Source organism: Diabrotica virgifera, chromosome 5, assembly GCF_917563875.1.
Source record: "Diabrotica virgifera virgifera chromosome 5, PGI_DIABVI_V3a".
Classification (NCBI taxonomy): domain Eukaryota; kingdom Metazoa; phylum Arthropoda; class Insecta; order Coleoptera; family Chrysomelidae; genus Diabrotica; species Diabrotica virgifera.
This window is the reverse complement of record NC_065447.1, coordinates 47,757,473-47,784,040: the sequence shown is the minus strand read 5'-3', so window position 1 is coordinate 47,784,040 and position 26,568 is coordinate 47,757,473. Positions and strand designations below refer to the sequence as shown.

Below are 26,568 nucleotides of genomic sequence, written 5' to 3'. Positions count from 1 at the left end.
TCTCCGTTCTCCAGCTTCAAAACTATCAGCATACCAGCACCAATTCTCCAACAAGCCGGGCCTCTTTTGACACGTACTCGATTCAAACAAAACTCCAAAAATTCTCTGCTCTCCTTCTCACAATAATACAGAATCAAAGAGGTATTTCGTCTCAATTTGATCTGTCTCTCGTTCCACTTTTCAACACTATTCTCCACTATCAAACAGCCACTGGTATCTGCTAACTATCTATCCACTAAAACGTCGAACCGGTCCTCAGCGATGCCAAAAACATAATGACTTCCCCTTCAAACTCTCTTAACCATTCAAACTACTTTTCCCCTTCCACGTTGCCAAGAATCTGAAACATCGACTTTTCCATTCGACAAACAAAACAGTCACCCTCAAAACCATTCCGACCATCCTAATTACCTTCTGAGAACTATACAACATTTACTCGTGTTGAAACAAAGATACTAAAATTCCAAACTTTCTCCTAAAACCACTTTTCTAGAAATTGATAATTACCTCTACCCTAAACAATCTTTTTCCATTTTAAATCAAAATACATCGTTATTTTCACTTTAATTATTCACAAAAGTCTTTAATGGTTCATCGGAAAGCTCATTAAAAAAAGAAATCCACTTACATCCAAACTAAATTCTAATAAATATTTACAGATCAATATACAGGGTGTATCAAATTTATGTGCCCGCGTTATTAAAAAAAAAATTAATTTAATTTTTATTTTGCCTTTGATTGATAAAATTGAAAACACAATATTATGTAACACATAACATTATATTAACATTATAACCTATCGAGTATTTGCTTCTGATTAAAAAAACCGAAAAATGGTTTTTGGAACAACCGCTTTTTTTGACCAGTTATAACCGCCAGGTTAAACCGTAAGTAAAAAACCGGTATAACCGAAAACCGGTTTTTTGTTCAACAACCGCCATCCCTACCTTGGTTGTTACAAATACAGTTTTACCCCCCTTATTAACTTATTTATTTTTAGCACATAAGAAAAACGCTCGGATAGGTCGATTTTTAAAATAATCATAGTATATTATAGCGTAAATGTTTCGAACTTTACGCGATCCCTCTTCTTCAGGTGACAGGCACAACTTTGATTTTTTTAAATAGGAAAGTAAGTACATCATGTGACACCTCATTTAAAGGCTTTTTTCTACAACCGTGTTAAAAATGCAATTTTTAGAACTCCATACGTGCGTTAAAAATGCTACTTTAAGGCAGGGCCGGTTTTAGGGTTCTGAGCGCCCCTGGCAAAATAAAATTTGGCGCCCCTTCATATAAGAATATACAAATTTACTGCAAATATAAAAAAAATAGGAAAAAATCAAAATTTTACCATAAAGAACTATGTAAAAATATATTTATTTAAAAAATAGTAGGATAGTTATTACTTACAACTTATCCAACATAGGGCATAGCATAGCGAGCACATTTTAAGTTCAAGCGACGAAGAAGCGAGGTAAAAGATAAATGCACATTATCAACAACCAGTAAAAAATGTGTATAAATAACTATTTAGATGGAAAATAAGCCACAATTAAATTGAAAAAAATAATTTTATTATCGTTTCGACGCCCAAATCGGGTGTCGTTGTCAAAATACTACTAAATTAAACAAAAATGTTGTTGCTTAGTAAAAAATTCGTCTAATAATTTATTTAATCTGACTCATTTATATCATTTAGTGTGTATAAATCTTCTACAAGACCAAAAAACATGTTGATTGTGCGCAAGATATAGCTGCATCCCCAATAACTAAATTGAGGGAGTGGCATCCACTTAGCATAAAATAACATGCGGATATTCTTTGCAAACGCGAGCTTGTACATCTTTATTTTTTCTCTTCCTTTTAGAGCCGTTGTGATATCCTTGGCCTTACAATCATCTATGCAAATTCAAATAAAATCATTCATTATTTTTTTTTTATTATCTCATGAGCTTTTTATTATCTCTATGACTCGATACCTATAGAACCAAGCTATGGTTTTAGGTATCGAGTTACTAGGACAAACAATATGCTGCATACTAAAATTAAACCCGGTACTGTGGGATAAGAACATCAGTATAAAAACAAAAAGAAGAATATAATATAACACCATGACAAAAAGTATTCTGAATAATGGGTGTGAAAATTGAATAAAAAATACGAAAACCAAATGCAAAATAAGAGCAACAGAGATCGAATACCTAAGTAGAAGCTGTAGAAGGGATAGAATAAATAACATAGAGATTAAGAAAATAATGGTAATGAATTCAAGGGATAATAGACAACATAGAACAAAAGAGATTAACCTGGTACGGACATGGCAGAAGAGCAGACCAAAATCGTTGATAAACAGAATAACAGATTGGAGCCCGATAGGAAGAAGGAAGAGAGACAGACCCCGAAAATCTTTTAGAGATAAAATGGACGAAGCAATATTAGAAAAGAAACCTGCAGGACTGGAAAAACAGAAAGAACTGAAAATAACGGTCAAGTGAAATAATACAGGAAAAACTATGGAAATCCAGGGTGGTCAAGAAAAAACAGGATGTTTCTAAATAAATGCAACAAACTTTAAAGGGTAATTCTATATGAAAAAATAATGACAGTTTGCTCTATAAGCGTATGTCAGCAAATACTTCGTTTCCGAGATATGGGGTGTTGACATTTTTCTTACAAACTGACGATTTCTTTATTGTTCTAAAACCGGTTCAGATATGCAAATGAAATTTGATGTGTTTTAAGAGGTAATTATTGCGCATTTTTTGACATAAAATTAATAATTTTATATCTACTGTTGAAATGGTGTGAATTTTTTTAAAGAAAAACATAGTACGCCACTGAGATATTTCAAATAACAAATCATTTTGGAATTACTCGTTCAATTTATGATATATACAAAAATCTATTATTCCTTTTTTTCATACGTCGTTCGTGCCGTTTTTATGCAAAAAGTGAAACATCTTAACGCGTACAAAGTATTCGAAATAAATTTCTATATATTCATATTATGAAAAAGAACTTGTCAATTCTAATTCATATAGATATACCTGGTTTTTTTTTATTTCAAATTACACACCCACGGACACACGACAATGTTGATAAAGCAAAGTTTACAGAACAGGAAGACAAAACTATCTAACCATTGAGGCTATAATGACAAGTAGCAGTATAATAATATCACTGACTATTCATAAATTTGTTGATACTTCGTAAATCTGATCTTCGTGTATTTTAAGTATGTATGTATAACATTGTAATACCATAAAAGTGATAGATATTACCTGACAAAAATGACCTTTAAAAGCCATAACAGTTTTTAGGTTGCATTATTTTTATTAGAGAATTTTTGTGAGCTAGAAATAGTTTTCTTATTGTTACAATTATTTAATATTAATTGTCTTAGGAGTAATCTTAGCCCAAAGATAATCTATAAAGTCCAAAAAAATAGTGAATGTAAAAAATATTATATTTTTTTTTGTTTAGCTAATGCCTCGACAACTAATGGCCATTGGCATGGTAGGTACGGTAATTTTGAACAGTTAGGTACCTAGTGTCATGTGTAAGTAGTGTGGGTGTTGAGTAAGTGGCTTGTTACTTTGCAATGTCGACGTCGTTGTCTTTGCAAAGAGACGCTAATTGTATCCGAACGTCTGCGGTCCCTCCGGTGAGAACCGATCCCACGAGGACAGAAACTATATTCATTTATTAATTTATAATAAATGAAAAATTTCCGACCCTGGTGAGATTCGAACCCACAACCTTTCGGATTTTTTCGATCCAAAGGCAGGCGCTCTTACCACTGAGCCACGGAGGGGGGTAAATATTATATTTATATATCAGCGTCTCTCAAAATTTGGCGCCCCCAAATTCTGGCGCCCCGGGCGGTCGCCCGGCTCGCCCGCCCCTTTATCCGGCGCTGCTTTAAGGCACTAGTGCTTTAAAATTTTTATGGCACTGCAATTCGTATTGATCGTATAGGCAATTTTGATGTAATGTCAAAAAAATATAAAAATGGAATGTCAGTCAAGTTCAAGTAAAAGTTTTTGTAGATATTGTCCTGTAATTACGTTCGTAGAAAAAATATTGCATGATATGCGTGTTAAAAAGTGCATTTTTAAGGCACTCATGTGAATTGCAGAACTCGCTGTCGCTCATTCTGCAAACTTTCACATGCGTGCCTTAAACGTGTACTTTTAACACTTATATCATAAATAACTATTGAAATACTGATTACAAAAATTTATAGTATTTTAAGCCTTTCTGAGAGCATATGCGCAAAAATTTCGCTCGAATTATTTTTAAATGCGTTCATTTTTTTCGAATACTGAGAAAACCTTAAGTATTTTTAAAAAATTTAAACGCAGAAAGAAATATTACTGTATTATCCATGGTCGAAAGTCCTTGAGAACTTCTATAATATTTATTTTAATAAGTCACAGGGGTGAAAAAAAATAGTCTGATTTTTAATTTTAAATATATATTACAAAAGAAACTTTTTGTTCATTATAAGGGACTTTCTGCCCTCGGGAATAATGTAGTCTTCTATTTTGCGTTTAAATATTTTAAAAATACCTATTAGTTATCTCAGGATTCGAAAAAAATAAATGCGTTTAAAAAGAACTCGACCGAAATTTTGCGCCTACGCTCTCAAAAAGGATTAAAGTATTAAACATTTTTGTACTGTTTGAATTTATGCGACGATTGACGATCCACTGTTTTAAAGATTGGTTGAACAGATGTTGCCAGTTGTATGGTCCTCACTATGTGTATCGTAAGTTATTCAACAGGGCATAGAATATACATGGTTAGAAAATATACGCCAAAGTCAGCGCCTCTATGCGGAAAATCTCTGAACTAAAAATTGATGTGGACCATACAAAGTGAGGTCCCACTTTTTTTTGTAAAAAAACAGTGTTTGCTATCAGTACATGTCTACGAAAAAGTCTTACATTGATTGACTAAGTGAGGTCCGTATACTGGACCTCACTTTGTACAGGACCTCACTTCAACCGCAGTTTCTTTTGATGTGTGGCTCACTTCATACGCTGGGAGTAAATATATATATATATATATATATATATATATATATATATATATATATATATATATATATATATATATATATATATATATATATATATATGTATATATATACGGGGTGTCATATCGGCTGACGCCGCATCCCCACACCTAACCGCCATCTATTTCTATCCTGGGCATCTTCCTCTTCCAAATCTCGGTGTTCCATGGCCTTCCTTATCGTGTCATTCCAGGATAGTCTTGGTCTTCCCCTTTTCTTCCTACCTGGGGGTTTCCATTTCAGGAGTTTCTTTGGCCATCGTTGGTCGTCCATTCTAAGTAAGTGACCGAACCATTTTAGGCTTCTTCTCTCGAGCCTGTCTACCGCTGTATCGTGTGCCTGCATCCTTCTTCTTATTTCTTCGTTACGTATTCTGTCCAATCGGGAGATTCCAGCACTTCTACGTATGTAGTCCATTTCTACAGCATTGATCCTTCTTCTGGACTCTGCTGTTAATGTCCAGACTTCGCTTCCATACATGAGTACCGATTCCACAAATGTCTTCCCTATTCTTAATTTTGTAGTTCTGGATATATTTTTATCCCACCACACGGAATTCATTTCAAGCAACCTACTACCTTCCTACTTTGTTCAACTCGCCTTTGAATTTCTTTGTTGCCTAGGCCTTCTCTGTTTATTACAGCTCCCAGATATTTGAATTCTTCAACCTGTTTAATTGATGTGTTCTCTGTTATTAGGATTTCAAAGTGGGCGTCAGAATTCACGACTAGATATTCTGTTTTTTCTATATTTATATTTAATCCCTATTTTTTGTAGGATGAATACAGGCGGGTTAACATGAATTCCATGTCATACGAATCTTGTGCCAGTACTGCTTGATCGTCAGCAAAGTGGATGTTAAACAGGCAGTCATCTCCGATCATGATTCCCATTAGTCCGCAACTTCTTTTCCATTCTTTTAAAGCGACTTCCAAGTATATGATAAATAGCAACGGTGATAAGCTACACCCTTGCTTCAGTCCTTTTTCTATTTTTATTCCTTCAGATAGTTGTGTGCCAGTCTTGACATATCCCACATTATCGCTGTACAATGATTTGATAATATGTATAATAGCCGGACTAACTTTCATTTCAACAAGGGCATGCCACAACTTGTTTCTAGGGACGGAGTCATATGCCTTTTCTAAGTCTATGAAGGCAATGTGAGTTTCTTCATTTACGCTCGTCCTTTTCTCTATAAGTTGTTGGATGGCGAAAAGGTTATCCACACATGAGCGTCCCGCAGTAAAACCACTTTGATCTTCACTTATTCTCCCTCTTGTCTCTACGTCTAATCTGTTCTTTATTATTCTGCTAAATAGTCTACTAATAGTAATGTTAACACTAAGGCCTCTGTAATTAGACGGATTACTATGTTTCCCCTTTTTGTAGATGCTCGAAATGTAGGATATTTTCCATTCTCGAGGAAAATAATTAGTTGCAACACATCTATTCATTAACTTAGTTAAGCGTTCTATAATCATTTTTCCTCCATATTTAATCATCTCTGTCATGATTCCTCCTGGGCCTGGAGCCCTGCCCTTTTTCATCGAATTAAGTGCTTTAACTAGTTGTGCCTCAGTTATTATAAGGCTATCTTCTTCTCTACGTACAACCTGTGTCGCCTGCTTTATAAATTCTTGTCGATCTTCACTAAATAAGGCCTGATAGTATTCTTTGCAGTCTTGAGTTCGGATTGTGGATGGGCGTCTATCTGATTTATTAGTTTTCATCGTTCGTAATAGTCTCCAGGCTTCTGTCGATTGGGTGCCACCTAATTTGCTTTCTACTGCAGCACACTTCCTAGACTACGTTTCATTCTTGCATTTCTTTATTTCATTTCGAACTTGTCTTTGGATGGTTTTGTATTTTATTCGATTTTCTTGTGTACTATTTGATAGCCAAGTATTATAAAGCTTGTTCTTTTCTTTTATTTTATCTTCTATTTCAGGACACATCCAGAGTATAAAATTGATAAAATTTGAAATTTGATGATTGGGTTTTAGATTTTACATTATGCAGAGTATTTTATGAAGAATAACTTGTTTTCGTAAATTGATAATAAAAAAGTTTCCTATGATATATTATGGTTCCTACTAACTACGCAGACACTGTATAAGAGCTTCTGTAAAAAAAATTTCAAATGGTAATACCATATTCGGATTCAGCATAATCAAAAACAAAATAAAAACATATTGGATCAAAGTAAAATAATGAATTCAACGATATTTTTAGAATTATTTATTCAAAAAAATTGTTATTGTTTAAAAAATTAATAAACAATTATCAGTAGTAATTGCACAAGAGCTCTAAAACTATTGAATTTTTCTCGAGTGTCACTTTGGCAGTTTTAATTTCACGAGCCGAAAGCTAGTGAAATTATGTGAAAGTGTCACGAGGGCAAAAATTCTATATTAATTTTAGAGTTCGAGTGCAATTTGTTGCGATTATTTCATGAATAAAACTGTTCAAAACCAAAATTGTATTGTAATTTATATATGTAAGTACCAATTAGTGAAATTAAACACACAGTTGTTATAAATATGTATTTGACGGTTGAAAGTCATCACTTTTATAATTTTTAAAACATTTGTCATTAATGTCACTGAATGTATTTTTTCGTAGCAACGAAGGGCATCTGACGTAATATGCTTAACGATGGGAGATTATCAAAAATTATCACCTTAATTTGCATGTCTGTAGCTTTCTATTGGTCGGAATCTCCTATGAATGAAATAATCGGCCAAATCTGCGAGTAGAACTTTTTACTGTAACATGTATATAAAATAACAAAAAAGTTTAAAAAAAAATATAAGCTTGTTTGAATTTTTCCGAAACAGTGCATGTTTTCGTGCATCAATGCATCTTGACTTCCCTATATATCAAAATCCAAAATCTACCACACTGAGGAATTATTATAAAATTTATAGACGTAGGCTGGAAATCAATCTGTGATTCCTTCTTTCTGACGTTGCCCGTTTATTTTCCCGAAAAGTTTATTGTCGTCTTTCATTCTTTATTTGATGTTTTATTTAATCCTGTATTAAGTTTTTGTTATAGTTACCCATAAGTATTTTATATTCATTTGTTTGTTTTATAGAGTTGTTATGTTGTTATTTATCTCCAGCTCATCTTGGGTGTTTCCAATGACCATGTATTGCGTTTTATCAGAATTAATTTCCAAACCCCAGCTCCCATATTCTGCTACTACCTTTTCCATCATCTACACAATGTCGTCTTTGTCTTCTGCTCAAATTATTTGATCATTGGCAAACAAAAGGCTATATTATATATATTTGTTGTCCATCAATATGGTTTTTAGTTCTTAACATGTATCATTTCATATCCTTTGTTTATTTGTTATTCCTTGTAATAGTGTATGAAACAGAGGTTGAACCTCGCAAAATTGACACAAGTCCGGTTTTATTTTTTTTTCTGGTATATCAAGGGGTGCTTATTATGAAACTAACTTTTTCTTAAAAAATTTCGCCCCGAAACTCCCCTTTTCACCCATTTAAAGGGGGTAATTTGTGATTTTTGCGGAACGTAGCCCTTCCTGTACGTTTTGCAAAAAATTTACTTAATAGTAAAATGAAGAAATATTTCCTACTATTTATTTCCCGACAGCATATGTCTATCAACCATCGTTTAGCGGGGGTGGCGCCCCAAAGTAGACAAATTTTTAAAAAAGATGTTTTTAAAAAAAATTTTTTCCCTAACTGTAATGAAAATTCAGAAGAAACCCTGCGGCAATTAATCACAAATAAGTGGCTGATTTTTTTGTATAAGTTTCATTTAAGGGCAATTGCAAATTTTTTAATTACAGGGTGTTACATTTTGAAAAACCCCTTTTTATACCATCTGAACCGCCTAGTTAGAGTAAAAAAACTTTCAGCGATTATCCATGTACTAGTGTTATTTACAAATTTGTATAATTCACCCCATATTTTCCCTGGAACCACCCCAAAAAAGGAGAAATAATAAAGAAAATAATCAAAAATTGATTTTGGGACACCACTGTGGCTTTAGGGTGCAAAGAAAATAAAATATGCATAGGTCATAATGTGTAGCAGACAGTGTGTTCTTTTATTTTCCATAAGTACGTTATCCATAAAATGAATAGGTGACGAAAAAAAAAACAAAAACTGGAGCCTGCCAAAGCATTTCTGAGCTTTACGACGCCACTGTGCCGTTGCTTATACACGGTTGCTTGCACGAAAAAAATGCATAGAATCTTATTTGTAGAGAAAAAAGTGGTCTTTAATTTTGTATAAGTTTTTTTTTAAATGCATAGGTAATCAGAAAATAGTCACAACATGCTCTCCAAGGGATAGGGGGTAGTTTCTGCAGTTTATTTTTAAGGATAGGGGTAGTTTTCGCAAAGATGTTGCAATAATCATTTATATTTATAAAAAGACCCTATTGATGGACCATGTGTCCATATGGGACAAAAAGCAAAAAAAAAAGAATGTGTGTACTTTGTACGCACGTAAGAAGTTATACTTCTATTATATGATTTCAACGAAATCAATATACTTTAAACAGTTTCTCTACTACTCTCCAAAAATTTTTATTAAAACAATACCAAAAATTAAAAAAAGAATGTGTGTACTTTGCACGCACGTAAGAAGATATTCTTCTATAATATAGGTAATTTCAACGAAGTAAATATACTTAACAGGTTATTTTTATTTTATTTAAAAATTAAACAAACTTTCTTATCTACCACTTTCAAAAAAAATGTATTAAAACAACCAAAAATAAAAAAAATATATGAATCGCCCAGGATTCTAACCCGCGTCGTTCCAATCTCGGACCTAACGCCCTACCAACTACTCTAGCGAGGTCATTGCAATTGACATGTAAGTTTCGGATATAATTACACAACACGGCGTGTAAGAATGTTATGCCTACATAATATTTTATTATTTTACTACAGAGAAACACAAATCCAAAAACACAAGAATTATAATAAATAATACATTTACTAAAAACACTAATATATTCTTTTAATGACTTATCTGCACGGATACAGATACATACATACCTATCTTGAACGATTAGCAAGGAACTAGATACTGTCTGTGTGCGCAGGCGCGCAGATTTATGTACAATTTTACCCTCAATCGAACCGCCGCTAAAGAAGAATATCTTCAAAAATAAAAGAATAAAACACATTGAAAAATGCCACATATGATTTCTGAACAATAATTGTTGCCAAAAATTTTAATTAAATACGTATTTTCTGAAAAAAATTATATAATAATATACTTACAATCATAAAATCTATAAAAAAAATAAAAAAATAATAACTTCCTTGGGGCTTGAAACCCAATTCCCGTCTATCCCGCCGTATGAAAGTCGAAGCGATTTTACTCTGCGCCACCTTCGCGTATACGTCATGTGGGAATATACACAAACTGAACGTTTACACCATAAACTTTTTGACATTTTGTTTATTTATATGAATTTAATCAAATTATTAGTTTGATTTTTGTCGAATTAAAATACAACAAAATATAGAGTAAGGAAACGATATACTTACTAGATGAAGATTTGTAAAAAGTAAAAATTGTAAAAAGTTTGTCCGTAATCAGATTATTTTGTTTAAAGCATTGCCTACTAATAGGTAAGTACATTATTTTTTTTTTACATTTTCCAAATAGGTATGAAGATAATTTTTTATTGAAATACAACTGAAACATTTAGAATTACGTATCTGTGGCTTTTCAAAACTATTTAAAAAGTCACTATAATTATTATAAATTTGATTTTATTTCTGTCCTCACAACAATAAAAACTAATATACAACATTTTTGTTTACCGATAACCTCCATATTGAACAATAGGGCTTTTCATTCACGGTCATTTGTTTCGAGCTTCTGTCATGTGTCACATAATATTAATATATCTACGTCATACGTTATTACTATATACTATATACAATAATACAAACCAAAGACGTATGACGTAGATATATTAATATTATGTGACACATGACAGAAGCTCGAAACAAATGACAATCGATGAAAAGCCCTATTATTGACAGATCCTTTCAACACCCAATCAGAGCCCGTATAACGACTAATACCATACATACTGTGACCATACTGTCAGTGTGCGCATGCGCCCAGAAAAATAAAAATTTACTCCGAATCGCGCCTAAAGCAGTATAACTTCAATAATTTTTTTCAACCCCCGCTTTATTTTTTTTTGGCTACAGACGTTGCATTAAGAAATTGCTTTTGATGTCCATGCATAGGTAATAAGAACGTGCACAAAATGATATATGAAGCATTTTAATAAAGGGCATGATATGTGAAGGATTCCAAGAATAGCTATTTGTATAACAAGGGAGGAAAGTGCTACTTTTCTTCCTGAGAATGAAGTTTACTGCCCGACGCGTAGCGGAGGGCAGTAATCATTCAAGGGAGGAAAAGGCACTTTACTCCCATGTTATACATATGGTTTTTCCACATTCCTCAAATAACAAGTCAATTTTACATTTTTACTTAATTTATTTAAATGTAACTAACCAACAAAATTTATTAGAACTAAAACTAACAAGTAGGTACAATATAACTGTCAACTGTCAAATATAAGTCAAATTATTAATGTAAACATTGTTAAATCAGAATAACAATTTACTGTTTTTTACCATTCTGCAAAATACAGAGTGTTTTTAAATAAACGTTAAAATGTATAGATACTCACGTAATAGAAAATAGATATTGTACAGGGCGTCAATAAGCTATATTTCATGAATGAAATACCATGACGTCACTTTTACTTTTCAGTACAACTTTGCTCCCTACAATCAGGTCCGGAAAAGTATACTTTGGGTAGAGGTAGGTGGAAAAATATTTTTTTTATATATATAAGTAGTGGGGTTCCTACGGTCTCCTCCGCATCCCACATTTCGCTCGCCATCGTTTTCTATCCATCCATTCGTTTTCGTCAATAGCTCTATCTGCCATAGACTGTTATATGCCTTTCTTCCATGTTTCTGTAGGCCTTCCTCTTCTTCTTCTATTTATGAGTGTGTAATTTAATGCTCTTTTTGGCCATCTTTCCTCTGACATCCTCATAACATGACCATACCATAGCAATTTCTTTGTTTCTATATGGTCAACCGTGGAATATAAACTCTTTGCCCGTCGTCTTATTTTCTCATTTGGTACATGTTCTAATCTAGATACTCTGCATGCTCTACGTAAGTAATCCATTTCCGCTACTTCTATATTTTTTCTTTCCTTTCCTGTGAGATGCGAACACTCTGCTCCATAAGTTATAATAGGTTCCACAATTGTTCTGTAGATTGTTAACTTTGTGTTCAGCTTCACCTTGTTAGACCATAGTAGACCATTTAAATTCGAGTTGCTTTCCTTCCTTGCTGTATCCTATGCTGTATGTCTCTTTTTGTAGTTCCTTCTTCTGATATTATGCTTCCTAAATATCTATATTCCTTACATTTCCTTATATTTCTTAACTCTAATTCAGGATCTTCGGTTTCCTCTCCTATTCTCAAATATTCCGTTTTCTCCAGGTTCATACATAGGCCCCATTTTTCATATTCGATCTGTAACTTTCTTAGCATATAATCCATATCATGTTCATCGTTGGCAAGAATTATTTGGTCATCAGTAAAAAACAAAGTTGTTAAGCAGTTTTCTTCAATCATTATTCCCATCCCAGCAACTGTTTTCCTCCATTGCTTCAGAGCTTTCTGGATGTATATTTTAAATAGTGTTGGCGATAAGCAGCACCCTTGCCTTAAACCATAATTTTTTTAAACATCTTTTTTAAAAACTTGTCAACTTTGGGGCGCCACCCTCGCTAAACGCTGGGTGATAGACATATGCTGTCGGGAAATAAATAGTAGAAAATATAGTCCTTTTCATTTTACTATTAAGTAAATTTTTTGCAAAACGTACAGGAAGGGCTACGTTTCGCAAAAACCACAAATTACCCCCTTTAAAGGGATGATAAAAGGGGTTCCGGGGCGAAATTTTTTAAGAAAAAGTTAGTCTTATAATAAGCACCCCTTATTATAAGATTATAAAAAATAAGATTTTAATAAGATATTATAAAAAACATAAAACAGTACTTGTGTCCATTTTGCGAGGTTCAATCTCTGTTTCCTACACTATTATACCGGGTGTCCACTTATATTTTCCCCCATTTTAACCACCTATAACTTCTAAACGGCTCAAGATAGAAACATGAGGTTTTCGCTGAAATGTTTTATTTTAGTAAAAGTTTTGTATGAATCGATTGAGTTTTTTATATCGCTTTCAATTACGAAAATAAAAATGGCGGATTTTTGAAAAAAACTTTGTTGACTTTTTTTTAATGGAACACCCAGTATATTTTTTTGTAAATTGAAAGAACGATCATTCACCTATCCAGCGATATAAAGTTTTTTAAAATCGGTTCTCAAATCACTGAGTAATTAATTTTTAAAATGAGAGGTGCAACGTGGATATCACATACCTAAATAACATAGCTAAGCAAATTGATATTATGTTATGTGTTTCCACATTGCATCTCTCATTTTAAAAATTAATTGCTCAGTTGTTTGACAACCGATTTTAAAAGAAATTATATCGCTGGATTGGTAAATGACCATTTTTTGAAGTTAAAAAAAAATATACTGGGTGTTTTAATAAAAAAAAGTCAACAACGTTTTTTTTTCAAAAATCCGCCATTTTTTATTTAAAAGCGATATGAAAAATAGCCATTTACCTAAAAACTTGAAAAAACGGTCATTTATCTATCTAACGATATAAAAATTTTCAAAATCGGTTGTCAAATGACTGAGCAATTAATTTTTAAAATGAGAGATGCAATGTGAAAATCACATAACATAATATCAATTTGCTTAGTTAGAGAGTTGCACCTCTCATTTTAAAAATTAATTACTCAGTGATTTGACAACCGATTTTGAAAAACTTTATATCGCTGGATAGGTGAATGACCTTTCTTTCAATTTACAAAAAAATGTACTGGGTGTTCCACAAAAAAAAGTCAACTACTTTTTTTCAAAAATCCGCCATTTTTCTTTTCGTATTTGAAAGCGATATAAAAAATTCAATCCATTCAGACAAAACTTTTACTAAAATAAAACATTTCAGCCAAAACCGCATATTTCTATCTTGAGCCGTTTAGAAGTTATAGGCAGTTAAAATGGGGAAAAATATAAGTGGACACCCGGTATAATGCTCTCGTTTTTGACGCTAGTCTCAATTTATAAAGAAAAGAGGCCCCTCGCCGTTTGGTTTATCTGTAGGGTACATTTTTGATTTTATTATTTTAACACTTGAACTTATTCCTAACATGTTATTAAATTTTTAGGTTCCAATAATTAGACAAAGTTCAGTGCCGAAATTCTTCCTGGACACACCGGAAAACAACCAGCAGGATTCGGTGTTGGTGAAAAGTCCGTTGGCAGCTCTACAAAGTCCCATGGTCTGCAATGATAAATTCTGCTATGACCTAAAGTCGGTAGTTCACATGGAAAGCGAGAAACTTAAGCAAGCTGAACAGGCCAGAAAGATCCATCCGTTAGTGCATCGAGTATCGTCGTCATCGAGACTAGCTGGCATTAAAGACAGAATTAAACTAACAAAAAGCAAAAGCACACTTAGTTCTAGTAATATACCACATAGCCATCATATATAGTTCACATCATAATAAAAATATTTTGTTAAAACATTAAAATCTTTAATACACTGCATCATGACTAGGATGACCAGGTATACTCGATTTCCTATCATACGCCAGTCAATGGGAGCAAGAATAGGATATTACCTCCGAATTTTATCCTACTGCATGGATTTTAATGAAATTTTGGGCCTAGCCTCTACTTATCTCCTAATTCAAAGTCTACCCTATGCCGATGTGTGCTTTTATCTTAGGGGTGGTTCCCACCCCTTCTGAGGGGTGGAAAATTTTCTGGTTAAAATTACCACTGAATTCGCGGGAGAACCTAATTCTAAGCAAAAACTGCTCTATAATTTTTTTTTGAAAACTCAATACTTTTTAAGTTATTCGTGGTTGAAAATTGGCCATTTTCATTGAAACGTAATACCTTTTCGAACGGTTTTTTGCGAATACCTTAAAAACTATGCATCTAACTAAAAAAACCTATATTAAACATTTTTGTAGGTTATAAAAAAACAAAGAGACACTTGCCTTCATAAATCTTCTAGTTATATAATACAATAAAAAAATTTGAAAAAAAAAAATTTTTAAGAAACGCTTTTCTTTAGTTACGAGTGACTAAAATTAAAAATATTATAAAAAAATCAACTAAAAAGCAAAAAATAAAAAAAAAATTGAAAAAATCTAACACATTCGTCAAAGAAAAGCGTGGCGCGTGTTCATCGAATAAACGATTTTCGCCCCACGCTTTTCTTTAACGAATGTGTTAGATTTTTCAATTTTTTTTATTTTTTGGTTTTTGGTTGATTTTTTTATAATATTTTTAATATTTTTAATTTTAGTCACTCGTAACCAAAGAAAAGCGTTTCTTAAAAACAATTTTTTTTCATATTTTTTATTTTTTACTTTTTAGTCTTACACTTTTCAAAAATTAAAATATATCGTCATGTTTATTAAAATATGAAATGTATAAAACATATGATGTACTAACATGAAAAGTAGTCGGAATCGGCAAAAAATTTAAAACTTTATTGTTTATTAATGAAGCATAACGTAAACAATTAACGTAGAAAGTGAAATTACGTATTATTCATATCATTAGCTATACAATCCGTAAAAGTTTCAAGTTTTTACATTTTAAAAAACAAGAGAATTTAAGCGTTTCCAATAAAATCGTCTTTTTTTTTATTTAAACAATAAACATGAAAAAAAAATTTATTGACTATTCGTGTATTGTTCCCGCGAATGCATGTGTCTGCAAATTTTCATTCATTTGCATTAAAGAAAAGGCAGCCAAATTAACGTCTAAAGATTTGACGCAAACTATTGAACTAAATAAAAGCGTTTAAAAAGAGATATTTATTATCGTAGGTGAAAATAGTTTGTTTTTTGGTACATTCCCAAATTGGTGTATTCAACTTGAAATAACAGAGAAACGGTCGATTTTAGGTGTATAATGTACATTACTCATTACCTTTTGTAGTGCTTGAAAAGGCGTTTAAAGTGAGCTATGTTAAAGGCCCATTACATTAAAACTAAGCGAGATATGCTGAAAACAAAATTGATAACTAATGTGTTTTAAGAAAAAATGAGAAGTAATTGTAACGCCCCATCCAACAAAATGTAAATGCATCGTTTTTCTTCTACAATACCTCTTATTATAGTGTTATATATATGTTCAAATAGTAAGACGTGTTTAAAGTGAATGGTTTTTTGAAAAAAAAAAATAGATCAAATTATAGAGCGCATTTTTAAATTTTCTTAAAAATCTTCCTTTTTCGCCATGTAACTTGAAAATGATAAGAGGTACAGTAATAAAAAATAAAAAGGAAGTTTTTAACTGAAAAACCCTACATTTTTGTGTGGTATCTTTTTTTCGTATCTCTCATCATTTTTGAGTTACATGGAGAAACAGAAGATTTTTAAGAAAATTTAAAAATGCGCTCTATAATTTGATCTTATTTTTTTCAAAAACTATTCATTTTAAACCAGTCGAACTTGTCGAACATAGAAATAACACTATAATAAAAAGTATTATAGAAGAAAAACGATGTATTTAAATTCTGATGGATGAGGTGTTAAATATACTTCTCATTTCTTCTTAAAATACATTAGTCATCAACTTTTTTGCAGTATATCTCGCTTAGTTTGTATGTAATCGACATTTAGTATTGCTCATTTTAAAGGTCTTTTCAAGCCGTACAAAAGTTATTTGTATCATTATACACCTAAAATCGACCGTTTCTCTGTTATTTCAAGTTGAATACACTGATTTGAGCATGCAGCAAAAAAACAAACATTTCTTACCTACCATATCCCTCTTTGTATTTTAAGTAGAAGATTGATGAAGGGACGAATCTCTTTGTTTTTTTATAACCTAGAGAAATATTTATATAGTTTTTTTGTAAGATGCATAGTTTTTAAGGTATCCGCAAAAATCCGTCCGAAAAGGTGTCATTTTTCAATGAAAATAGCTAATTTTCAACCACGAATAACTCAAAAAGTATTGAGTTTTCAAAAAATAATGATAGAACAGTTTTTGCTTAAAATTAGGTTCTCTAGCCTCTTTCGTGGCTATTTTAACCAAAACATTTTTCACCCCCGAGAACGGGTCGGAACCACCCCCAAGATAAAAGCGCACGTCGGCATAGGTTAGACTTTTTTTCCTGAGCTATTCCCTACTTACTGTGAAAATATCAAGTAAATCGATGTAGTAGGATGGAATTCGGAGCCAAACACCCTCATTTGCTGCCCTATCAATCCCATACTAGTTTTGCCACTGGTTAGTTTTGTAAGTAAGTTTCTTCTTCTTATTGCGCCGTCTCCTTTCGAAGATTCGCGTTCCAAATACCAATTGTAGCTTTGAAAACTTGTGCACGAAAGATTTCTGCAGATAAGAGGTCCAACCATCCCTCAGGTTATTCAGCCACGAGTTCTGACATCTGCCTACTGATCTTTTGCCTTGTACTTTACCTGCGAATATGACTCGAAGTATAAGGACGTATGTTTTTAGAAATCTGGGCCTTCTTCTTCTTTAGGTGTCTTATTCGTTACGAATCTTGTCTATTAACATAGCAATTCCGATCAGGGTTACGGCATTTCTGAAGAGTTCAACCGATGTTAATAGTTCGGCCGATGAACCGCTTCCACAGATTTATAAGCCAAGAGTGTCGTTTTCCTCCCGGCTCTTGTTTGCTGTCTATTTTTCTCTGGATAATCAACTGAAATTGATGGTATGGTGCTAAATAGATATTCAAGTTTCCTTTATTTCTTTGCGATCACGATTTTTCGCTCTTTTCCAATTCTGTGGATTACCTTCATATTACTTTTATATACGAAATATTTAATGAACCAGACGTCGTAACATTTCCAAAATTTTGTTGCATGTTATTGAATATCAGACAATACAATTTCTAAAAAAACTAACTACAGGAACACCTGTAGGAAGAAGAAGCGCAGGAGGATCTCGAATTAGGTGATAAAATGCCAACTTTCTGATATTAAAAATCAAATGACAACAGGTCGCTAGAAACCCAAAAGAATGACCACTAATTTCGGGACAAGTCAGTATATCCACAAAGAATTGTCCAACCAAAGATGATGACGACTGCTGTACATCTTAGTTTTAACCATACTGTAGAGAAAAAATTAAAATATAGTCCATAAAGATACCCGAAAATGTTTTTAAAGTTAATCTAGATAAGGAACAGAAAAGTCCTGATGAAGACAAACTAACGCGTAAAATGTTATAATGGAGGGGAGCTCATATTTAGAAGAGGGTGACGATATATAATATGGCTTATAAAGTATCTCTACTAAAATCACAACCAAGATGCACCAGAAATAAGCAAACCAAGACACTTTGAATGTTACTAGGAACACTTCCGAATCATGATTTGTAATGTATAACCTTTATATATCATGATTTGGGATTTACAATTTATATTCATTGTCAATTATGATTCGAAAGTGCTCCTCGTAGCATTTAACGTGTCTTAGTTTATTTATTTCTAGTGCATCTTGATCGTGATTTAAGTATAAATGAGTAGAACTTTCAAAGAACTTTCACAACTACCGAAATGATCTTGCTACGCAAAATAGGAGACAGGTAAAACATGTAAAATTATTGCCCCATCAGTTAACTGTTAAATTTATTTAAATATTTAGAACTCTAATCTCTAACAAGACTAGGTGAGTTTTCGATTACCAGTTTTCGTAGTACTGCTTACCAACGTTAACAATTTACTAAACAATTGACAAAAGTGGTTTTTAGTGTATGTATGGTTGCCTAAAATAGGTTACCTCAGTTACTGCCGGTTTCACAAAGTAAAACAGAGGTTACCCCAATATATTATTATTATAATGGGGGAAGGGAACCTCTGGTTATCTCTTAACCACAAGCTAACTTTACTTTGTGAAACCGGCCGTTAGGGATAAGAAGGAGGTTGGTTACTATTATCCTGGTCAATAACTGAACGAACCAAAAATGTTACAAAGTACTTGTTAAGCCAGATATAATAATAAATTTATAAAATAAAACAACTATTTATAAAAGAACCACGCTAAACAGTTATATACTTGGGTAGATAAGCAGAAAAATTACGACTTTGGAAAAATTTCTTTTCTCTTTTTAAAGCCCTGATTAATTCGAGAATCGACTTCAAGCATTCAAGTTTTTTCGAATACGTTTACAAAAATTCTACTAGGTATGTTACGGTTAATGCAGATAACGGAATATACAAAATTATCCTCGATATAGGTGAATATTAGCGAGACTAGGATACTATTAGAATTAGGTAAATCGTGCATCCAAGTATTAAATTTAAATTCGGTTCTTTAGAAAATGTACAAAGAAGGTGTTACGGAAAAGGTATCTTAATATTTTCTACATTAGGCCAGGGTAATAAGACAAAAATATACCCTGTTCGTGACACTTCAGCAGCCAGGGTACTGAAGCGTTTTTTCGATAGGTAATACCTATAGGAACAAATTATAACTATTTCCTGCGTAGGATCTGGCGGCCATTTTTATTTATAAACAATTAACTGTCAAAAAATGGCATTTTCCCTTTTTTTTTTCAAATCAACGAAAAACAGTGAATCTTATGAATTTTTTAGTACAAATATATTCGAGATTATGGAAAAATCTTTAAAATGACGTATTACAAAGTTTGATATACTCATTTATTGTTAATATAATTGCGAAAAAATTTAGGAATTGCAAAAAAATATTTTCTCAATAACTGTTGTAAAAATTAGTGTACAGCTTTGAAATTTTTGTCAAATGAGGGTTCTTTGGTGCTTAATATGTGATAAAAATTTCAAAGCAATTCATTTAATTGTTTAAATTTTATTCAAATTGTTTATCCCAGAGACCATTTTTTTGCAATAACATAAGTCAGAAAAAAATGACCTTAGAACCATTCCACCGGTGTCAAATGAAAGAGCATGAGCTACATTTTCAACATGGTTTAGAAAAGTGAATAAAAAATGCATTTATTAGTAATAAATAATTATGCAAAAGGATCGTCAATTTTTCTTTATTAACTTTTTGAATAACTTTTTCCAAAAAAATTAACTTTTTTACCCTGTTTTAAGTGCACAACTACCAAGTAATGTTATCTATATCATAATTGATAAAAAATTGTAATAAATATGTATAATTTCTGATATTATCAAAATATAAAATTTATAAGGAAAGATTTACGATACTTTTGCATAATTATTTATTACTAATAAATGCATTTTTTAATCACTTTTTTTAAACCAAGTTGAAAATATAACTCATGCTCTTTCATTTGACACCTGTGGAATGATTCTAACGTCATTTTTTTCTGACTTATGTTATTGCAAAAAAAATGCTCTCTTGGATAAACAATTTGAATAAAATTTAAAGAATTGAATTATCGCTTTGAAATTTTTATCACATATTAATCACCACATAACCCTTATTTGAGAAAAATTTCAAAGCTGTACACTAATTTTTACAACAGTTATGGCGAAAATTATTTTTTTTTCAATTCCGATCTTTTTTCGCAATTATATTAACAATAAAAGAGTATATCAAACTTTGTGATACGTCATTTTAAAGGTTTTTGCATAATCTCGAAGATATTTGTACTAAAAAAGCCATAAGTTTCCCGGTTTCCCATTGATTTGAAAAATAAAGTGAAAAATGCCATTTTTTGACACTTAATTGTTTATAAATAAAAATGGCCGCCAGATCCTACGCAGGAAATATGGGCCATTCCACGAACATACGCCTGTTTTAGATTACTTCGACAACGAATATTTTACTGTGCAACATAAGAAGTACGAAAGTAAATGGCGCTAATAATTATTCCAATAAACAACAATATAATTTGCAATTTACTTTCGTTCTTCTTATTTTGCACAGTAAAATATTCGTTGTCGAAGTAATCCAAAACAGGCGTATGTTCGTGGAATAGGGTATAGTTACAATTTGCTCTTATAGGTATTACCTGTCGAAAAAAGTACCCTGTTCAGTACCCTGGCTGTTCAAGTGTCATGAAAAAAACCTTATTACCCTGGACTACATTGGACACAAGAGATGGGACAGCTTTTACCAAACTGGGTTCATAAAGTACGTTCTGAGTTCAAACGCGTAAATACTCAAGTCTCCCCGTTAAATTAAAACAAAGATTGTTTGACTGGTATAGGTATCTTGCTAGTTTTTATATCAGACGTCGACAAAATATAACTCGTAAATTAAATGTTGCGAGGAAGAATAATATACTTATTCAGTGGAGACTGTGGATCCGCAAACAAACACGAAAGAGAGTTCAAATTATAATCTAAAAACACACTGGCGTAAAATGGATACAAACTGTCTATAATAGAAAGACATGGAAGAAAGAAGTAGAGGCCTTTATTTTTAGTAATTTATCTTTATCTTGGAAGGTATTATCTTAAAATCTAAGTGATAGCCTCTGAGCCATTTTCCTGCTTTGTTTATTAAATCATGTCCTATTGTTGTCCTACAAGAAGCTACAGAATTGATGATCATTACCGCCAGAACATGGCACACTGGGAGAAGGTCTACTTCTAAGGCAAGGGAGAAGAAGTGAGACTACGCGATCCACTATCCCGAAATAAAGTTCGTATACTTCGTCAAATCTTGGTCAGAGGCCAGCCCTAGAACTTTGTGGAGTGATCTGAGGAATGTTCCTGTAGTGGTAACTCTCTTGTCCGTTATAGACTTAAATCTTCATGGTAAGCATTCCAATTATTGTTGCCGCCGCACCACAGCGTGAGGGCAAAGTTGGCCTTCGGGCATCATTTTTTATTATTCCGTCTACCATACGTTTAATTTGGTCATTAATAAATTAACAATGTTCTACTACAGCATCAAATTGAGCATGCCCTGCCATTACATTGACTCTTAGTGCGTTTTTCGATACTAAACCAATCCACACAATAAAAATCAGTGAGCGGAGTAAAATTCCTTTCTCATATCAATCTTGATAAAAGTACAATCTTTTAATGATTATAAAATAGACTATGTAAAATCAATTATCAATCTGTTAGAACCATTTTTGTAAAAATAATATAAAAATACAAGAAAAGTTTGTTGTGATTATGGTTCAACATTACTGTGCTTTCAGCAAGTAAATACTAAGGTTATTATTAAAAAATTGTGGATGGGGGAGGTGTAGTTAAAAACGGAGTAAAATTCCTTTCTCATAACATCTTGATACAAGTACATTCTTTTAATGATAACAAATTTATAGACTATGTAAAATCAACTGATCAATACATTAGAAGTTCCATATTTGTAAAAATAATGTAAAATTAAAGAAAAGTTTGTTGTGATTATGGTTCAACATTACTGTGCTTTCAGCAAGTAAATACTAAGGTTATTAAACAATTGTAGGTGGCGGAGGGAGAGTAAAAATGATTAATATAGAATAAAAGACAATAATATTATTTCCTTCGCCATTCTAAACAGACTATGACTTGCACGATTTCCCAGCAAATGATCACCTCCCCTGAAATAACTGAAGAGATAAGTGGATAAAGGTCATATGTCACATTTTTTGAGAACATTGTTATATTAGCTTTTTGTTCTTGTAATGTGCTGTTTAACCTGTTAAAATTTAAAAATTACCTATTTTTAGCAAAATAAAAATAACAGGAAGGTATTAAAGCAATATGTCACACAATGATTTCCGAAATGTGGTGGATAAAGGTATTATGTCCAACATTGCGTTTGGACATCATACCTTTATCCACGTCAAATTTGTAAATATGGAGAATTTTCTAATACTTACTATTTGGTTAAAGGTAATATGTCCATAAAATTTGAAATATTTGACTTTAGGTATTTTTTTTAAATTTAATTTAAAGCGTAAAAAAGTACCTTTAGATACCTGTTTAAAAAAGTATAGCAATGCAAATTTATAAAACAAATAATTAACTTGGAACAAAGGACACTAAAATGCTCATTACTCAAAAACATTATTTTGTGACATATGACCTTTATCCACTTATGTCTTCAACTGTCTCGACGATAAAAACACGCGTTAGTGCTATACTGGGTGGTGAATCATCAAACGGGCCATAGGAAATTCAATGTAAAATTCTAAACTGTTGAATTACTTCTTCCCTAAATATTTTACATCAAAAGTCATGAGAACATATTTGTAGAGGATTGAAATCTGTATTAAAAAAAAGTTAAAATGGTTTACGATTTAAACACATTCCAAAATTTTGAAAAATATAACACATTTGCCACAGTAAGTATGTATGTAAACGTTAGGCCACACGTTAATGTTTAACTGACAGTGCGCACACTATTGACTGAATAAAACATCTTTATTATTAATACTTTCTCCTCAACTGAGGGTATCTTATTAACTTTATTGTTTTTTAAACAATAAATGATAATATAAAAATACTGACAGTTTAAATATGGTTAATATAATTAATTGTGACCGCCCGCAACCATTATACACATTATTGCACTGTGTGTGGCCTAACGTTGGCGTGATACTCTGAAAAATGAATTACATTTTTACAAAATTTTGGAATATGTGTAATTCGTAGAACAATTTTAACAGTAGTTTTCAATACAGATTTCATTCCTCTACAAATAGTTTCTGATGTCTTTTGATGTTTTTGAATTTTGCATTGAGTTTCCTATGGCTAGTTTTCCAATTAACCATTCGGAATATAGCTGATTCTTACACTCACCGGCTCGAAACACGGCACCCTGATAATTTCTGACGATTGACCTGTTCTTTTTTTCTGTTTTTTTTTTTCAAATTTGAGAAGCCTTTAACACGATTTACCAGAAATTACTAAAGATAGTTTTTGAAATCTCTTGTAAATTGAAATTTTCCAGATATTGTTAGAAAATCTCAACCATATTAAAGTTGTCGTCTTTCCCTTACTTTAATGTTACAAGGAGGCTACGTACGTTCTATTGTTTGTACCATTTATGTTTAGTGATGTCAAAAGTGTTTAATATTATCGTGATTGTATCTGTATCAATTATTGGCAATTTCAGTATGTCTTTGAGTGCAGAAATTTTTGCATTTATTGTTACTCCCATTCAGGAGAGAAGAAGTCAAGATAACGTAGCTAACAGATTTCACACATAGTGTACAACGTGTTTTTACACGTTTTATAGAGACAGAAATATATCCTCAGAGAAGAACTTCTCATCGGGACGACCGTTTTATAGCATCTTCAGTACTACCAAACTGTCATGCAACTGCTAGATGTTAGAAATAGTCTTCATCATGTCAGAATCGTAAATGTTGGTGGACTAACCATTACAAGACAGTTAAATGAAGTTAATTTGTGAGATAGCTATGAAAAATGTATTGTTTCCCATGAATCCAGATTTTGTCTACGTTTGCTTAGAAGAGTCTGGAGAAGAGATGGTGAACGATATACCAAGTGCACCTTTAACCCTAGAGTAAGTTTTCAAGGTGGTTCAGGTATGGTATGGGCTGGTACATCTTCAGAAGGCCTACAGAATTGTACGTTGTCATTAGGGGTGCTGATAAGCACATAAATGAGATACTGCAAGATTATGTTATTCCATTTGCCCCATTTATTGGAGAAAACCTGATATCTAAAATGAGGCGCTCAGAGCAAAAATGGCCTAAGCCACAAATTGAGCATTTTTAGGTTATTATATCAATAAATACAGCAACATTAAATCTTCGGATTAACGAGGGTCTACACAACCTACCTCTATATTTGGCAAAATAAGCACAATGTAAATACGAATGCAACGATTGCATTTATCTCAAAACTTCGTTTTTGGGGTTACGCCACTGTTGCTCTGAGCGCCTCAAAGGCACGTAATCATACTGCCCGCATTGTTAGAGAATACTTAAATGCAGTTGATATAATGACTCTATAGTATGGCCAGCCTACAATCCCGATTTAAATTCCATCGAGAATATTTGGGACAGCCTTATCTGATATAAAAAAAAATCATCTTTTTTAATTATAAGCAAATGTTTTTCAGTTTTTGAAAAGTATTGGCTTTAAGAAATTAGGTGTACTTTTCGTGTTCTACATATGATATATTGAAGGTATTCTATTTTATTGTCTTACTACATCTTATATAAGATTAAAATGTTTTTTAAAAATATGCATGTATTACTTATGAAAGTGTTATACTTATGCTTTTTAACTGATTAGATGATAAGATAATTTACGTGATGTCTAATGTACAATAGCTAAATGTACACTAGACCAGAAAATCGTGTTGCCCATTTTGTATATATTATTGTTAGTAAGGATATCACATATCACTTATTATATTATTATTTATATTGTAAATATATAATAAATTAAATAAAACCTGTTACTTTATTTCAACTCATACTGTTTCGAAACGTATACATTTTTTTACTAAAATTGCTTCCAGGTATAGGTACATACCTTCAAAATATAGAAATAAATGGTTTAAATGGCTGTGGATGGATCCCGTGCTAAAATAACAACAAAAGGAGGTAACACAAACACTATTAAATTAGAAACAGGAGTGAGACAAGGCGATGCCCTGTCAACTACCCCATCCAACCTAGCAATAGAAGTATCCGTCAAGGCCACTGGAATTCAAGGAATTTAGCCCACTGTTCGACACAAAACATAGATGTTATCTAGCAAAAGTGTCAAAAACTGTCAAATTTCAAGAGCGTTAAAGATGGGTTGATCAATTCCTTAATATTCCCAATAGGGAACTTGCACATTTATTTTTATTACATAATAATGTTTAGTTTTGTATAAAAATGAGATTTCCAAAATTTCACGCTTCAAAAACTCATAATAACTTACGGCCGGTTTCACAAAGTAAAGTTAACTTGTGGTTAAGAGATAACCTCAAAATTACCCCAAAATATGCGTTTCAGTTTCATAATTGTTGACCTTCTGGGTATACTCATAAAGCGTCGTTTAAACACAACGATAAGTCACAGCAACTAGTTGTGATGACAAGTTGAAACGCTGTTTAGACGCTGCGATTCAATGCGATACCACCTTCAACCCAACTCCAACTTTGATAAGTTGTGCGATGCACCGTTTACACACAATGATAAGTTGCAACAACTCGATGGACCTTGATAAGTTGTTTGATTTATCGCTGTGTTTAAACGACCCTTAAGGGTAACCCACTCCAACTTCTGGTTAAAAATTCTGTGAGTTAACCATACTTCGCCGTTGACCTGACACTAAAACGCATATTTTGACGTAACTTCTGGTTATCTCTTAACCACAAGTTAACTTTACTTTGTGAAACCGGCCGTTAGAAGTACAAATTTAAAGTCTTCTTTATCTTAAAAT

At 32.3% G+C, this 26,568-nt stretch overlaps 1 protein-coding gene across 2 annotated transcripts in view; it reads left to right on the top strand.

Moving 5' to 3' along the window:
* Nucleotides 1-25,607, top strand: part of LOC114328719 (uncharacterized) — a 144,471-nt gene extending 118,864 nt beyond the window's left edge. For both annotated transcript variants that reach the window (XM_050651437.1, XM_028277662.2), the window contains one exon: nt 14,438-25,607. In XM_050651437.1, coding sequence (XP_050507394.1) covers nt 14,438-14,764 — 327 coding nt within the window. In that variant the 3' untranslated portion in view covers nt 14,765-25,607. The remainder of the gene's footprint in view (nt 1-14,437) is intronic.
* The last annotated feature ends 961 nt before the right edge of the window (nt 25,608-26,568 follow it).